The 19,457-nt window shown below is 33.8% G+C and overlaps 1 protein-coding gene across 2 annotated transcripts in view; it reads left to right on the top strand.

Moving 5' to 3' along the window:
• SPAG16 (sperm associated antigen 16) overlaps positions 1-18,865 on the top strand; it is a 951,181-nt gene extending 932,316 nt beyond the window's left edge. For both annotated transcript variants that reach the window (XM_028112215.2, XM_088022037.1), the window contains one exon: positions 18,690-18,865. In XM_028112215.2, the coding sequence (XP_027968016.1) occupies positions 18,690-18,865 (176 nt within the window). The remainder of the gene's footprint in view (positions 1-18,689) is intronic.
• The last annotated feature ends 592 nt before the right edge of the window (positions 18,866-19,457 follow it).

Genomic DNA, 19,457 nt, shown 5'->3' with positions numbered 1-19,457 from the left:
CTCTAAGATCAGGAAAAAGACCAGGATGCCCACTGTAATGACTTTTATTTGGTATAGTACTAGAAGTCCAAGCTACAACAATCAGACAAGAAAAAGAAATAGCACCTAAATTGGTTAGAAATAAGTAAAACTGTCACTATTTGCAGATGACATGATAAAGTAGCAAAAAGAGAAATTAAGAAAACCAGTTTAAAATAGCATTAAAAAGAATTTTTTACAGTATTTTATACTGGGGGCACCTGGGTCACTCAGTCATTGGGCATCCCCTTCAGCTCAGGTCATGGTCCCAGGGTCCTGGGATTGAGACCCACATCGGGCTCCCTGCTCAGTGGGAAGCCTGCTTCTCCCCTCCCACTCCCCCTGCCTGTGTTCCCTCTCTCGCTATGTCTCTCTCTGTCAAATAAATAAATAGAATCTTAAAAAAAAAGAATAAAATACCTATGAATAAATTTAACCAAGGACATAAAAGACCTGTACTCTGAAAACTAGAAGACACTGATAAAAGAAATTAAGAACAATACAAATGGAATGATATACCATGCTCATGAGTTGGAAGAATATTGTTAAAATGTTCATACTAAAAACATTCTACATATTCAATGTAATCCCTATCAAATATCAATAGCATTTTTCACAGAACTAGAACAAATAATTCTAAAATTAGCATGGATCCACGAAAGACCCTGAATAGGCAAGCAATCTTGAGAAAGAACAAAAGTGGAGGTATCACACTTCAGATTTCTAACTATACTGCAATGCCATAGTTATCAAAACAGTATGGTACTCACACCAAAATACACAGATCAATGGAGCAGAATAGAGGGCCCACACCTATATAGTCATTAATCTATGACAATGGAGGCAATATATACAATAGGGAAAAAACTGTCTCTTCAATAAATGGTGTTGGGAAAACGAGGCTACTTCCTTTCACCATACACAAAAATCAAAATGGATTAAAGACCTAATTGTGAGACCTGAAACCACAAAATTCTTGAAAGAGAATATCGGCAGTTAACTCTTGAACATCAGTCTTAGCAACATATATATTTTTTTTGGCACCTCAGGCAAGGCAATAAAAGCAAAAAAACAACTAGGATTATACCAAACTGAAAAGCTTTTGCACAGCAAAGGAAACCATAAAAAAAAAAAAAATGAAAAGGCAACCTACTGAATGGGAGAAGATATTTACAAATGATCTATTTGGTAAGGGTTTAATATCCAAAATATACAAAAAAAATCATGTAGACCAACACCAAAAAAAAAAAAAAAAAAACTTTAAAATGGGCAGAAGGGGACATGAATAGACATTTTCCCAAAAAAGACATATGTAGATGGCCAACAGACACATGGAGAGAAAAAAAAAAACTAATTTGAAATAATATATGCACCCCCATGGTTATTGCAGCATCATTTATAATAGCCAAGATAGGGAAGCAACCTAAGTGTCTATCAATAGATGAATGGATTAAGAAGATGTGGCATACACATACCACACACATACACAGTGGAATATTTAGCATAAAAAAGAATGAAATCTTGCCATTTGCAACAGCTTGGATGGACTTAGAGGGCATTATGTTAAGTGAAATAAATCATACCAAAAAGGACAAATACTGTATGATTTTGCTTATATGTGGAATCTAAAAAACAGAACAAAACAAAACAAAGGGTCATAAATACAGAGCAAAATGGTGGCTGTCAGACAGGTGGAGAAGGATGGGTGAAATAAGTGAAGGGGATTAAGAGCTACAAATTTAGTTATAAATAAATCACAGGGATATAAAATACAACATAAGGAATATAGTCAATAGTATAATAACTTTAAGATGACTACATTTATCATGGTGAGTATTTTGTAATACATATAAAATGTTGAATTACTATGTTGTACACCTAAAACTAACAATGTCAACTATAGTTCAATTAAAATAAAATTTAAAATTTTATTTAAAAAAAAGAATAAACTAATCACATGTTGCTTTAAATTTTCTATGATGTATAAAGCCAGGTCATCCAAATGTAATATACTAGAATATTACTTTAGATATTCATAAAGATGCCTTCATAGAATTATGAGTTAATATAAATTTAGCCCTTCATGTAGCAGCCAAATTAGCTTAGCTTTCTAGCATAACTACTTTCCTTTCTCCCCAGGATGTAGAATAGAAAAAGTTTCTAGACATTTGGGTTGGCATTCTTGCACTAACAGCTCTGTTACTTTGACGATGTTACTTACCTTCACTATGATTCATTATCTTTACCTATAAAAGTGAAAATGTTTACTTCACATGCAGTTTTTTAAAATCACATAATAGAAAATATTCAGAAAACAGTAGATATTCATAAATGGAAAGCAGTGATTTTATCTTTTATTATCAACCACTTCAAACCATTTTAAAGTTAACTATCAATTAGGTGTTAGGTCTGTATTTCCTCAGGTAATGAATTGTGAAAGATTTGGAATTTAGGCAGTCTCTCTATGATTTCAGAGAGTTTAATGATTTTCTAAAACCCAGCAGATTATTCTAGCTTTAAATATTTAGCCACTCTAAACTTACTCAGGATTTTCACATTTGATTTTCTTTTCTTCTTTTGGGGAGAGGCGATATCATCTTGGCTGTAATTCTTATCGCTTAGCCACTTTCACCCAATGCATGATGTTGCCCTGCAGAAGGAAGAATGAAGTTCTAAAAATAAGGATACAATTATTACTAATTCACCACCTCAACATTAACTAATGGAAGCTGACAGTATTTTCTTCCCCACAGAAAAAACTCCTTGCTTAAGTAGTGCTATTTCTTCATAATGAAGTTAGTGCTGACACAATGTCCATGAAGAGAAAAACTCCTAAAATATTAGAACTCTATAAGTCTGAAATGTAGTAAATGTTATGGTTTAAATAGTGAAAAATGAGAAATACTAAAGGTGGTTTTACTACTTTATAATATAAAAATTAAAGTTTAATTAAATTTTTATTATAAAATATAAGCCTTTGGGTCCTTTCTCAACTCATGAACAGTGGGGAAGAAAATATCAGTCTATGACTTGCTCTGAATCACACTTTACCATAGTTTTCTGATCTCCAGAAATGAACCAAAACTAGATTTTCCTCTGACATCACTAAGAGATTTTCTGAAATGTTTGCAAAGCTCCAGGTGCATGGGGTCCCTGAATAAATATTATTTCAACACTGATCAGCTGCATAGGTGAGGACCAAGTTAGGAAACAGGTCTACAAGGATTTCTAAATGAAAGCAGGTGGCTGTTGATATTCTAAATAGATTCAATAATTAGTTAGAACATTTTTAGGACTTTAGGTGCATCTCACAAGGGATTTCTATAATATTCAGAAGACAGATCATGTAGGAAAGCACCTGTTCAAGAAGATATTCATTCATGCTCTCTTATTAGGGGAAAATTTATAAGACCAAAGTTCTGTTCCTAGCAAGGAAAGACTTTACGTTTTGGATTTATTCACCTGCTAAAATTTAGGAATTTCTGTGGTGTCAAAGAACTGCTTTCCTAAACAAGATGTGAATTTCATGTAAAAGACAAACATAATTATTATACTTATTTAAAACTGCATATTTAGAGCAAACATATAAAACATACTCCGTGGGGAAAAATTTACTTGCTTAATAACATTCCATACTAAATTTAAATAATGGTAGATTTTTATCTTCAGCAACTGTTGTAGCCATTACATATTATCTACTCCAAGTAAGATATGCATATACGCTTGACTACAGTCCTAAAACAAGATAGTGAAGACTTCCCTGCTCTCTTTGTTGTCCTTTTTATGGCACAAGTTTTAGCTAAAGAAATTTAAAGTGCATTTATTTATTAACATGTTTATCTTTGACACAAAGAAAAGATAAGGTCCTTTAGCAAGCATATACATAGTAAAAATACTAGAAAAGTTTATAAATTGTTACAGGCATTTAGGAAAATTAAATTCCAACTAATTTTTTCTCTGAAATTTATTGATTAGCAATAGGATGCAAAATAAACTAATTCAAATTTCATATCTCCTTCAATGGTGTTTTTGAAATTCTAATGACCCAGGTTGAGCCTTTAATGCAAATCCTCAAAACTTAGTTTCTTGATACTTTTCATTTTGAGGCATCTTTTAAAGAAACAACAGATTCCTCTCCACATGCATTACAAAAATCAATACAATTAATCAATAATACTCTCCACAGGTAATAAATGCTGAAAAGCATTTCTGCCTATCTATATTGATTGAGAGAATTGCTTCAAATTGGTTCTGATGTGTATAAAAATCATTTCCTTATTGATCAAAGCCTCTTTTCTCTGATATGTTATAAGTGGCACACAATTTTTTTAGATTTCACTTTTGTGTATTTGTGATAAACAAATTTCCTATGATCTGTGTATGAGACTAATTTGAATGAAATGTAAAATGGGTATTTTTGTTTCTTTGGGGGAACATATCCAAACTTTAGGCAAAGCATGATTAATCATGAGAAAATACTGGTTATTTTAATGAGAAATGCAGTGATGTATTTATTATTTTCATTATTTTTTTAAGATTTTATTTATTTATTTATTTGAGAGAGCAAGAATGAGAGAGAGAGAGAGCACATGAGATGGGGGAGGGTCAGAGGGAGAAGCAGACTCCCCACCGAGCAGGGAGCCTGATGCGGGACTTGATCCCAGGACTCCAGGATCATGCCCTGAGCCAAAGGCAGTTGCTTAACCAACTGAGCCACCCAGGCACCCTATTTTCATTATTTGTAATAAAAGTTTTGAGTCTGCTTCTATTTCTTATAGCAGAATTTCATTCATGCAGACATATGTGTTTAATCCAGAATGATGTTATTCCTTCTTTTTTTAAGCTTTTTATTTATTTATCATAGAGAAAGAGCACAAGCAGGGGAAGTGGCAGGCAGAGAGAAAAGCAGGCTCCCTACTGAGCAGGGAGCCCAATGTGGGACACAATCCCAGGACTCTGGGATCATGACCTGAGCTGAAGGTGGACACTTAACCAACTAAGCCACCTTGGTATCCCAGAATGATGTTATTCCTAATGATATAATAGAAAATTGCACAGTTTTAGTCAACTGTTGACTCTTAATATTGCTGTAAGTGTACAGACACAGGGTAAAAAGAAAAGTGTGTCTTCTAAATTAACTTCCCAAACAATAAGTTTATAGCTTCAATATATATGGTGTTTAATGAATCTCCTTAAACAGTATTCTATTCTCTTTACCCAAACAATATATGAAACCCCAGTTGCCTTAGCCAAAAGTACCTGATAACTGATGGCTCATTGGGCAATGGAAGATTTTTCCAAAGAAGCTCAATTTTCAAAGCTCAACTTCTGATACATTTATTAGTGTGGTGAATTATTACTCCAATAAAGAAAAATCAAAGATTCCTGTCAACATAATTTAGAAATTTTAAAATCTACACTACCTCTTTTCCTTATTTAGATGTTCCATTACAAATGGCATCATTTTGGCCAGTGAATATACTACTTTGGAAAGTGTTGAAGCAGAATCTTCTTAAAACTTGACTACCAATTTATTTTATTAAACTGTTATATGTGAGGGAGAGAGAGAACAGGGCAGAGTAGGAGGATCCTAAGCTTTCCTCATCCCACAGATACAAGTAGATAACCCACATCAGTATAAATGACGGGCAGAGTGGACTCTCCACAGCAAAAGGTAGAGGAGAGGTCACATTGAAGAGAATAGGAAGGGCAGAGATGTGGTCAGGGGCTAAAAGGACCTGTGGGACTGTACACGGGAGGAACACTGAGGTTGTGAAGAGGGGACAGAAACAGACCTTCACACCAGGCACACAGCAAGGGGAACTCACACAAGGAAGATGACTCCCCATAACTTTTGACTTTGAAAACCAAAGGGGGATAATTTTGCAAGTTCTTATAATCAGCAGGGTTTAACACCTGGAACTTCAAAATAATCTGGCTTGGCTCTGGGAGAGCCAGGAGGGCAATAGGAAGCTGAGTCTCTGACCTTAAAGAGTATAGCTGGCAGCCCCACAGAGATACAGCATAGAAACAGCAGTTTGAAAAATACTTGGAGTATATGGGAAGGAGATTTCTTTACTAATCTCAGAGTGTGTGCTAGAGAGACAAGAATTGTTGGGGAACTTCTCCAGGAACAAAGTAGCTGGTGGTTGCCATTTCCCTCCCCCAGTCCCCAGTCTAGATATAAGGACCCCTATGGGAACCAGCACAACACCAACACTCTCCACCTAATTTGCTAACTTCCTTGCTAAGACTGTGCCCTTCCCCTGCATTCTCCTGCAGACACTCCCCCTCCAGCCAGGCCTTAGCTCCAGGTCTCCTCCCATAGCAAACACTGCTAACACTGCATGCCCTGCCCCTGTAATCTTTGGCTGATCTGTCTCCTCCAACCCTGTCTGCCCCAATCAGGCAGTTGCAAATGCCCTCCTGCAGCAGACCACTGCAGACCTTGCTGGCAATGTGTATTCCAGCCCCACATTCTCCTACATTCTTGGCAGGAGACCATCCAAAATGGTGCCATGAGCTGACAGTGTGCAAGCAGCCCCAACAAGGGCCAGCACCCCTCCAAGTGACTCCTGCCAGGAAGAGAAGATAACCACACACTCCCAGCAGTGGACAGGGGACAGACAACTGGTCTGACTGTAGGTCCTGCCCACCAACAAAGGCTTCTCAGGGAAAGCACCCTTCAGTTCTGTGTTACTTCATCTCTGGCAAATGCCTGGTTGGACTCAACTCAAGCCCAAGGTAGCCCAGACTGGCCCACTAACAACACAGGGAGACAAAACCCTACCTATGACAAACAAAGAAAGTCATTGCTGATGACTGGACTGAAGGCAAATGCAGCTGAGCCACTGTAGTATGGTGCATGCAACACACATAGGAAACACCCTTAAAGCACTAGGTTCTGGTGAACAGGGGACACTGCACTTCAGGGCACTATAGGACTTCTTTCCATAATGCCACTATTTTCAAGAGCAGTAGATGTAACCAACTTTCCTTACACATAAAAGCAGACACAGAGAGTTAGACAAAATGAGGAGACAGAGGAATATGTCCCAAATGAAAGAACAGGGCAAAATCACACCAAGAGAGCTAAACAGAACAAAGACAAGTAACATGGCTGATAGAGAATTTAAAATAAGGGTCATAAAGATACTCACTAGACTGGAAAAAGAGTGGAGGACCTCACTGAGATCCTTAACAAAGAAATAGAAAGCATTAAAAAGGACCAATCAGAGATGAAAAAAGGAATTCATGGCCACTAAATCAGCCCTGTAAGAAATGTTAAAGGGAACATTTTGAGTGGAAAGGAAAGACCATTAAGCATAAGAAAAATAGGAAGCACAGAAACATAAAAAAGTATATCTATAAAAATCCATCAAGGGATTCACAAAATAAAATGATGTAAAGTATGACACCACATATCTAAAATAGGGGGGGAGAGGAGTAAAGAATGAAATGACCATCAACTTAATTTAGGCTGCTATATGCACAAGATGTTATATACAAACCAAATGGTAACCACAAATCAAAAACCAGTAATAGATATGCAAAAAATAAAGAGAAAAGAATCAAAGTACATCACTAAAGAAAACCAGCAAACTGAGAGAGAAAAAAGCAAGAGAACAGAGAACTACAAAACCATCATAAAACAAGTAACAAAATGGCAATATGTATATACCTATCAGTAATAACTGAATGTAAATGAATGGACTAAGTGCTCCAATCAAAATACACAGCGTGACAGAATGGATAAAAAAGCAAGACCCACTTATATGCTGCCTACAAGAGATTCATTTCAGAAATAAAGACACATTCAGATTGAAGGTGAAGGGATGGAAAGGCATTTACCATGTCAATGGAAGTGAAAAGCAAGCCAGGGTAGCAATATTTCTATCAGACAAGATAGACTAAAACAAAGACTGCTACAAAAGACAAAGAAGGACACTATATAATCATAAAGGAAAAATCCAACAAGATATAACAATTTCAAATATTTATGCACCCAACAGGGGAGAACCCAAATACCTAAAGCAGTTAATAACAAATATAAAAGAAGTAATTGATAGTAATACAGTAATAGTAGTGGATTTTAACACCCCATTTACATCAATGGATAGATCATCCAAACAGAAAATCAACAAGGAAACAGAGGCTTTGATCCTCTGTTGAACCAGATGAACTTAACAGATATATTCAGAACATTCCATCATAAAACAGCAGGATACACATGCTTTTAAAGTGCACATGGAACATTCTCCAGAATAGATCACATATTTGGCCACAAAACAAGTCTCAACAAATTCAGGAAGATCAGTCATACCATGCATCTTTTCCAACCACATTACTATGAAACTAGAAATCAACCACGAAAAAAAAAATCTGGAAAGAACACAAATATCTGGAGATTATATAACATGCTATGGAACAATGAATGGTTCAACTAAGAAATCAAAGAGGAAATAAGAAGATACATGGAGATAAATGACAATGAAAGAACAGCAGTCCAAAATCTTTGGGATGCAGCAAAAGCTGTTCCAAGAGGAAAGTTTATAGCAATACAGGCCTACCTTAAGAAGCAAGAAAAATCTTAAATAAATAGCTGAACTTTACACCTAAAGGAGATAGAAGAACAAAAACAAAACTCAAAACTAGTAGAAGAAAGGAATTATAAAGATTAGAGCAGAAGTAAATGAAATATAAACTAAAAAACGATAGAACATACCAATGAAACCAGGACCTGGTTTTTTGAAAAGATAAAGTTGATACACCTTTAGCCAGATACATTTTTAAAAAAGAAAAAAGAGAGATGACTCGAATAAAATTAGAAATGAACAAGGAGATATAACAAGCAACATCACAGAAATACAAAGGATTGTAAGAGAATATTATGAAAAATTATATGCCAGCAAATTGGACAACCTAGGATAAAGTTCTAGAAACAGGACCTTCCAAAACTGAATCAGGAAGAAAGAGAAAATCTGAACACACTGATTACCAGCAGTGAAATCAAGTCTTTAATAAACAAACTCCCAACAAAGTCCATGACCAGATGACTTTACAGGTGAATTCTAGCAAACATTTAAAGGAGATTTAATACCCATTCTTAAACTGTTCCAAATATATAAGAGGAAGAAAACCTTCTGAATTCATTCTATGAGGCCAGCATTGCCTCGTTACTAAAACCAGATAAAGACACAACAAAAAAGAGAACTACAGGGCAATAGCTCTGATAAACATAGATGCTAAAATCCTCAACAACATATTAGCAAACTGAATCCAACAATACATTAAAAAAAATCACTCGCCAATGATCAACTGCAAGAGTGGTTCAATATTCACAAAGCAATCAACATGATACATCACATCAATAAGAGAAAGGATAAAAACCATATGACCATCTCAATAGATAAAGAAAAAGAATTTGACAAGTACAACATCCACTCATGATAAAAACCCTCCATGAAATAGGTTTAGAGGGAATATACCTCAACATAAAAAAGGCCACATGAAAAACCTACAGCTAACATCATACTTAATGGTAAAAAACAGGATTTTCCCCTAAGATTAGGAACAAGACAAGGATGTCCTCTCTCAACACTTTTATTCAACAGAGTACTAGAAGTCCTAGCCAAAGCAATCAGAAAAGATAAAGAAATAAAAGGCATCCAAATTGGTAAGGAAAAAGTAAAACTTTCACTGTTTGCAGATGACATGATACTATATATAGAAAACCCTAAAGATTCCATCAAAAAACTACTAGAACTGATAAATGAATTCATAAAGTGACAGGATATAAAATCAATATACAGAAATCTCTTGCATTTCTATACCCTAATAATGAAGCAGCAGAAAGAAATTAAGAAAACTATCCCATTTACAATTGCACCAAAAATAATAAATACCTAGGAATAAACTTAACCAAGGAAGTGAAAGACCTGTACTCTGAAAACCACAAAATATTGATGAAAAAACTGAAGATGACACAAAGAAATGGAAAGACGTTCCATGCACATGGATTGGAAGAACAAATATTGTTAAAATTCCCATGATACCCAAAGCAATTTACAAATTTAATGCAATCTCTATCAAATTATCAACAGCATTTTCACAGAACTAGAACAAATAATCCTAAAATTTGTATGGAACTACAAAAGACCCCAAATAACCAAAGCAATCTTGAAAATGAAGAACAAAGATGGAGATATCACAATTTCAGATTTCAAGATATACTACAAAGCTGTAGTAACCCGAATGGTATGGTACAAAAATAGACACATAGATCAATGGAACAGAATAGAGAGCCCAGAAATGAATATATGGTCAATTAATCTTCAACAAAAGAGGCACAAATATGGAGTGGAAAAAAGACAAATGGTCTTGGGAAAACTGGACAGCTATGTGCAAAAGAATAAAACTGGACCACTTTCTTATACCATACACAAAAATAAACTCAAAATGGATTAAGGACCTAAATGTGAGACCCCGAACCATAAAAATTCTAGAAGAGAGCACAGGCAGTAAGTTCTCTGATGTTGGTCACAGCAACATCCTTTTAAATATGTCTCCTGAGACAAGGGAAACAAAAGCAAAAATAAACTACTGGGACTACATCAAAAAGCTTCTGTACAGAAAAGGAAACAACCAAGAAAACTAAAAGGCAACCTACTGGATGGAAAAAAAATATTTACAAATGACATATTCAATAAAGGGTTAGTATCCAAAATATATAAAGAATTTATACAACACCAAAAAAAAATCTAATTAAAAATGGGCAGAAGAAATGAACAGACATTTCTCCAAAGAAGACATACAGATGGCCAACAGACACATGAAAAGATGCTCATCATTAATCATCAGAGAAATGCAAATCAAAACCACAATGAGATATCACCTCACACCTGTCAGAATGACTAAAATCAAAACACAAGCAATAAATGTTAGCAAGGATGTGAAGAAAAAGGAACACTTGTGCACTGTTGGTGGGAATGCAAACTGGTGTAGCCACTGTGGAAAACAGTATGGAGGTTCCTCAAAAAATTAAAAACAGAACTACCATATGATCTTGTAATTCCACTATTGAATATTACTCAAAGAATACAGAAACAGTAATTTGAAAAGATATATGCACCCCTATGTTTATTGCAGCATTATTTACAATAGCCAAATTATGGAAGCAGCCCAAGTGTCCACTGATAGAAGAATGGATAAAGAAGAGGTGCCATATATATAATGGATTATTACTCAGCCATAAAAAAATAAAATCTTGCTATTTGCAACAACATGGATCTAGAGAGTTTAATGCTTAGCAAAATAAGTCACTTAGTGAAAGACAATACCATATGATTTCATTCATATGGGAAATTTAAGAAACAAAACAAATGAACAAAGAAAAAAGAGACAAACCAGAAAACAGACTCTTAACTAAAGAGAACCAACTGACAGTTACCAGAGGGGAGGTGGGTGGGAAGATGGGTAAAACTGGAAGGGGGGATTAAGAGTCCACTTCTCATGATGAACACTGAGTAATGTATAGAATTGTTGAATCACTATATTGTATACCTGACACTAATATAACACTATATGTTTACCAGAATTAAAAAAAAAAAGTTTTATGCATCGCATAATTTTTATTTGGAATTTTAGGGAATATCAATTTTCATATTAATAACTGAGTTTCCAATAACTCTCCCTTAGATAATTTTATCACTATAACAATTTAACTTTGTATTTAATTCTAAAAGAATCCTTTATGCAAAACAAATTAAGATGAAATCTTTCAACAAAACAAGAACTCTCTCTTTTAATGAACACTCAGTGTAAGGAATTGGACAAAATGTATACTGTATTCAAAAATATTGTTTAGGTGAGTCTGAGAGGATGTTAGTCAATGTTGAAAGTATAAGCATTGGAAGGATGATATATTCCAGTTTATTTCCCCTAGAGCAAAAAATGACAAATTTTTATAACATCTTAATATAAAACACTTATCTAAAGTTGTGGAGGTGTTTTGTTTTTGATTTGTTTTGATTTTTGCTAAGGCACTGTTGAATGTTGGGTACATGGATGGGCTCTTTGAGTTCTAAAAGAATAAAAGCTGCTTTTCTAAGGCCCCTCCTTATTCCCAGGAAGCTAATTGCACAATAAGATTCTTGGAGTCAATAAGTGCCATTAGGGTAACCACAGAAATGAAATTTTGAAATATTTCTTGTACTTAAACAGAAATTAATTTTAAAGTATTCCTACGAGCAAGCACAGATTTAGCTGGAAACTGGAGCTGCACACCCAAGAGATGTTACTCTGACTCATATTGCATTTTAGTAAGGGCAGCTTAATCACAGTAGGAGAGACAACATTGAGCCAATCAATAAAAATTCATCTGGAGGTTTTAGGGCATGACATAGAGGATAAGACCATGAGATTTGGAGTCATATAGCCCCCAAGTCAAGACTCCAATACTTAAGTTGTGTGGCCTTGGAGAAGTTGCTTTCATCTCTAAGCCCAGTTTTCTTCTTGTATGAAGTAGGATACGTGCTAGCACTGTCCAATAGAAATATAAAGTGAACCACATATGTAATTTAAAATTTTTAGTAACATTTTTAAAAAGCAGGTGAAATTGATTTTAAAATATATTTTATCACATGTAATCAATATAAAATTATTAATAAAATATTTTGTATTTTTTTCCTAAAGTCTGAAATCTGGTGAGCATTTTACAATTATAGTGTATTTCAAGTTGCACCAGCTGCATTTCTAGTGTTCAATAGCTACATGTGAGTCATAAATGCCATAATAGTATAATGCAGTTATATATCTACCCCATAGGGTTGTAGTAAGGATAAAATGAGAAAACATGTATAAAGGGCTTAGAGCAGTGCTTGGCAAATAACAAGGACTAAAAAAAAAAGTAGTCATGAAAACTGTTATTACTACCACTGAGGATTACAACAGCCTATGTATTAAGCTGGGGGGGAGGCGGTAATGCAAAAATATGACATGCCCGTTTTCCAGTAATTACAAAGTTAAGAAGGTAAGACAAATACACAGTTAACTATAATTTATGGTATCTTATTACCACATGAATTGTATCAATAAAATGTAATGAATGTGCAGAATAGGAAGATCTCTACTAGGGATGCCTTATACCAAAAAGATGAAGAAAATAATTTTGAACTGGGGCTTAATATATGGGTTGACTTTTACTAGGAAGATATAGTTGAGGACTATGGAAATAGCAAAGAAAAATATTTCACGAGACAGAATAACAGAAGCAACAATCCAAAGATGGGGAAATTTAAAATATATTCAAGAAATGATGACATATCATTTGATAGAGAACATAGGATTCATGTAAAAGTGTAGTTGGTTGAGTAAATGCTGATTTGTATGGGAGTGCAGAGGTCTTGAAAGTCTTATTAAGATACTAGAACATTATTCAGTGTCAGAAGCCAATAGCAAAAAAAAAAAAAAAAAAGCACAGATTTGGTAGTCAGAGATCTGATTTCAACCAGGTTCTTTAACTGCCATAAATACATTTTCTTACCTTGGGCAAGGCATTTCATCTCAGCTGTTTGTAAAATGAGGTGGTTGGATCTAAAACAAAACCTGAGAACGTCAGAGTTGTAAGGAGCCTCTTTGCTGCTGTTATTGTGGCTGCTTTTGGTGTTGTACTATTCAAATTTATGGTATTTTAAAATAGGAGTGACATAATTGAAGAAACACCTTAGGAGTTAATATGTAGATTTTAAAGTAAGGAAATTATAATAAAAAGATCATTTGGTGTACCATCTCAATAGTCCTTCCAAATTAAAACAAGGACTTAACAGTTTTAAATTAATGAACTATAGAAAATTAGTAAAAAAGAATGGATAGAACTTGGGCTAAGGATAGAGAAGGAGGAAAGGTGAGAAATGAATGTCACTATACTTTGAGGTCTGGAAAACAGAGATAATATAGTATCCAAAATAGAAATGGAAAAAACTAAAGAGATAATTTTGCTAGAAATGTGAGAAGGGATTTAACATGAATCTTTATCAGTTGGGTCTGATTTTTAATATGTACAATATATGCCTTAAAAGGTTATGTATTTAAGAATTAATGGAGATACATATATCTCCTGCAAGAATATGGATGTTTTAGTTTCCGAGTTCCACAAAGTAGTAAAATCAACACTGAAAAGACTTAATGAGATTAACACAAGTATTAAGCTTAAGAGCCTATTTACCTATGAAATTCAGTGGCATTCATAGAAAAGCCCCAAAGTGTCACACTTATCTGAATTTTAATTTATGAAAGACACACTCAAGTGAGTAAATGAAGCCAGATTTCTTGAACAGTAAAGATTTTGACCCAAATGCCAGATTTACCTTTTCTGAGTCCCTTTCTCCATTAGCTAAAAAAGGGAGAATCTCTACTTCTGAGGGTTAAGTACAGAACATATGAAGTAACATATGGAGCTGTAGATGCCCAATAAATGATGGTTACTATTTCAGGTCATTCTGATAAAACTGAAAGACAAAGAAATATACTCATATCCTAACTACTTTAAAAATGTTGTAAGAGTCTTTGTACTCCTACTTATATCACACCTTAACTCCTCACGATTGGGGTCAAAAATATTGTAACCTTGAGGCACCTAGGTGGCTCAGTTGGTAGAGCAAGTGACTCTTGATCTCAGGTTGTGAGTTGGAGCCCCATGTTGGATGTAGAGATTACTTAAAAATAAAGTCTTAAAAAATATATATATTGTAATCTTTTTTTAAAAAAAAAGATTGTATTTATTTATTTGAGAGAGAGGAAGAGAAGATGAGCAGGGGAGACGGGACAGAGGGGAGGGAAAAGCAGGTTCTCCACTAAGCAGGGAGCCCAATGCAGGGCTCAATTCCAGGACCATGAGATCATGACCTGAGCCTAAGGCAGACACTTAACCGACTGAGTTACCCAGGGCACCCCTATATATTGTAATCTTAAGAAGAATTTGTCTTGGTTAGGAGGTAAGTGTTGAAAAGTTTTAAATAATTCTTGGCTATTCTAGGTGTGTATTCTTAAAATCAAATTGAATTTTCAGACATATGTGTATCTATAATGAATTAAAAACCCTTCACTTTGAAAAAGTGCCAATATTTCATTTGCACATTCCATTAGCATGAGATTAAGACTTTCCAATTTGTTGGTTTATCCAAAGTGATTACATATAACCAGATAAAATTTTATGACTTGACTTTAATGGGCTAATTCATTCTATAAACTTCTTCAAGAGATTCTATTGTTAATGTGCTTAAATCAGCAAATATATTAAAATATTCAAGTTTTTATTCCAAATCCAATTGAGACAGTTTTGCTCAAGATATTGTTAAACACATTTTTCAAAAAGTTTCTTTTTAACACAAAGCAGTAAGAAGCTGTATCATCTTAAGATAGTTATAAGTATAAGTTTATTTGGAGCTAAAATTTCAGAGACCTACTAATTTTCAAAGGTTGGCTTTCTCACTTACTGGCAGAGCAATACTTTGGATAGATGAAATTTACTGCTTGTCTTCTAAGCCAAAATAAATGGCAAATTCATCCAATAGAGTAAAATAGAGAGCAACACATTTAATTTTCATTCAAACCCCATTGGTCATCAAAAAAGATGCTGATTTAATCAGTAAAGTATTTTGAAATCTTGGTAAATAAAAACAAGAATTGATTAAGTTTTTCAGAGATATGTGAAGAGATAGTCATAAGCACTTGCTGTTGATATACACTGAGTTATTTATATGAAAGAATAGCAATCACAAAATTATGTTACTCTTCTCCCCAGCCTGCTTATTTTGTTCCCATTCTGTGAAGTTTGGTTATCCTAATAACTTAAATGTTAACAAAAGAAGAGAAGCAAGTCATTTTTTATATAATATTCAAATATTTATAGTTTATTGTAAAATACATTTATGAATCAACTTGGCTATTTCTATTTTTAAATCAATGTTGATTATGTTTTTTAATCAGATATTTTCAGTCTATGTGATATTAATGGAATATGTGCATTCATACCTTGGTATAATTATTCTTGTTAGAATACTATGCTAAATTGCCTTTTAAACTATTCAGTAATTACATGTTACAAGACAATTGTTTTGGTTAAATTGTGTTATAACACTTTAATAAAATAAAGTATAAATATATAACTTATCACTTATTTTTTGTTACTTCACATTTTTAAGGAGGCATATTAACTTTAACATAAACATTAGCACAAGTTTTTATAAATTCTCATGGTACTGCTAAAAATTTTATCTGTACCAGATTTTTATTCCATTGACCAAGTTGTAGATAAATGTTCTTCTTCAAATTTGTCATTAAGACTACATTGGGATGACAAATGATTTATATTCTGATTTATTTTTCATTGTCAATCACCAGGATATTTAGAGAGATACCTGTAAACATGTCTGTAAATACTCCACTTTCTAGAGATGCTACCAATAATAATACTGTAATTTTTTTTTGAGAGTGCCACCTCTCTCACACCCACTAGATACTAATATAGTAATTGACCCATCCTGGTAAGTAATTCTGAAAATCTTCTAGCCTAGAAAGGGTTTAGCTCAGTTCCCAGTAAAGCTAATTTTAGGTCAGACATTGTATGCCATGTAATAATCCCATATACTTTAAATAAAGTTGAACATGATTATAAATTTATATACATTTTAGGAATAAGTTAATATATATATAATCACAATCTTGCAATCTTCTGTAAATGAGTTCAAGTAAACCTGAAAAACCTCACCATTAACTTACTAAAGTCTGTTCTATCAAATACAAGTTTTTGAAATACCTGAGGCATGGTGCTGAATTATATAATCCTATCATTAGGTTCTAACATTATGTTCTCTATTTTATTGAACTTTCAGAAATTACCAAGAACCTTTATAAATGTTTACAATTATGATTTTTACAGATTTGACTTCAACAAAAGATAATGGTTTAAAGCTAAATCTTCCTTTTTATGAGCTTTGGTTCTGTTTCATTTCAAAAATAGAAAATAATATTTACCCCCTTCCTATCTGTTGTATGAAAACTACAAGAAAAAAGGTATTTGTTTGACTCTTAGGAAAGTCACAAACAGCAGTTGTCTATAGAATGAGGCTAGAAGTAGAATCCATATGTAATGCTTCTGTCAGCAAAGACTTAGTAGAAGAGGGTTTATAATAAATATTCACATTTGCTTCTTTGGACACTCTAATCCATCCTAAGGATCTTTGCTGTGTCAGGTTTTGTTCTAGATGAAGAAGCCCAGTAGTTATAAAGGTTTGCAAATAGGCCATATTTATCATGGTTAGCTTTACTTTTATAACTTTTCTGTTTTCAAAATACTCATGATATTTTGGGGTATAATTTGTGATTAAATATTTCACTGTGACTTTGATGACATCATTAAAGAATTTTTACTGTGAAAGCAAATTTTATTTTCACAATATATCACCTACTTAAAATCTGTCAAGAAGGCATCATTGATAACAATACCATGCTGGGTGTGGAAAACACAAGACTAAAAGCCCAGGCTCTGGATTCAAAGTGACTGTGATTTAATGATACCTCCCTCGATACCTCCATATCATGCATACCTCCTCTTGAGCAAGCTACTTCACCTTTCTAAACCTCTCTTTGTTCATCCATATAATGAAATTAATATTATTTTATCATTAGATCTTGTAAGGATTATATGAAATTATTCACATCAGGTACAAAATCTAGTATCTAGCATGTTGGCAGTTTAATCACTTTTAAATATTATTACTGGAATGATAATATGCCTTCTAAGTATGATTAGATAATCCCATGGATAGTCCTATTCTCATACTTTTTTGCCCCACACACTGACTTTATGTAAACATATTTCATTATTTTTGCTTATCTCTAAATTCCCTGATAGTTTGCTACCAGACTTCCTTAATAAAAGCATTAGAATTGGATTGCTGATATATTTTTCACTTGAAGGAAATTATTCACTAAAAATTTTACAGTATAAAAATTGAGAATACTCTGTACTATATTTAGCTCTTATGTAATATAAACTTAGTTTAACAGAATTTTGAATTTTAAATTAGAGTAAAAAAACCTAAGTCATCCTTGAACTGGAGGTATTTATTTTCACTTCAACTCCAAAAAAAAGTTCATAAGTGTCATAATTTTAAAGCATAAATGTATATTATTATAACTAAAGATTTAGCATAATTATAACAAGTCAAAGTATAATGCAAAATTTAACATGTAAATTGCCCATTATATAGGGACATAGATTTTAAACCTATGCTTTGGACATTTTTTCACAAATAATTCACTTGAAAAAGAAACTTCTATTACTTAGCTGCTTTCCCCCTCATCTTCTCAAAATTAGTTATTAATCCCAAATATAAGGAGACTAGGAGGGCATTTGATAAAATAGGTGGGGCATTAGGCTTTACTTCCTTATTTTAAATTTTTATAATCATTGACATGTCTTAATTTTGACTGGAATTACTTCCTATACAAATGAGAGCTCATATTTAACGACTGACATCTAATATAAGATGAGTCTATTGAATTACAATTGAAACAAAACTGTGTATTCCATTGCTTAGAAACTGGGACTGCTTGAAATTAAACTTTGATATTCTCTCTCTCTCTCTCTCTCTCTCTCTCTCTCTCAGGTCGAGTTTTAGCTCAGGCGAGTGGCAGTGGGGTTATCCATTTGCTAGATCTTAAATCAGGGCAGATTCACAAACTGATGGGCCACGAGAGTGAGGCTCACACAGTCGTGTTTTCTCATGACGGAGAGTATTTGTTTTCCGGAGGCTCTGACGGCACTGTTCGAACGTGGTCTTGATGGTCAGCATATCTCACTGCCGAGGGCATTCCCTTTAAGGCTTGAAAATACCTTATGTAGTCAGTCCCAAACCAGGAAATATCTGGTTAAATATGCCAGCAGGTAACATTTACAGTTTGCTTTAAAACATGCTTTGGACATGTATTTTAGTGCTCATACTGTTACCAATAAAAAAATAACTTTTTGCTCATTTATTTGTGTCTGGGTCTTTATTTCTTTTTCATTTTGATAAGAATTTAGAGACAGAGCATCTTTGCTAGGGGCTTGAAAGAAACAGCTTTACAATGACGCCTAATGACAGACTAGATGAATTACAGGAGACTGATTTTGAATGTTAGAGAACAAACTGCAGGAGAACAGGGCTACTTTTTTTTTTTTTTTTAATCAAATCCAAGCTGCAGGAAGACCTGAAGTTTAATCATGTAGCATGGAGAAAGTCTTTCTGCAACCAAAGGGTCAAATAGAATCGGGGAGCATACATTTTCACAGATTCTTTGACAATGATTATGCTTTATCTATTAATAATAATCAAGACTGCAGATGGCTTAAATCTAAATGCAATGCTCTTCCAGAACTTTCATCTCTGCAGCCC

This window comes from Eumetopias jubatus, unplaced genomic scaffold, assembly GCF_037043125.1.
Source record: "Eumetopias jubatus isolate StellerSeaLion01/CBP00866 unplaced genomic scaffold, mEumJub1_p1.0 scaffold_3, whole genome shotgun sequence".
Lineage (NCBI taxonomy): Eukaryota > Metazoa > Chordata > Mammalia > Carnivora > Otariidae > Eumetopias > Eumetopias jubatus.
This window is presented reverse-complemented; position numbering and strand designations above follow the sequence as displayed.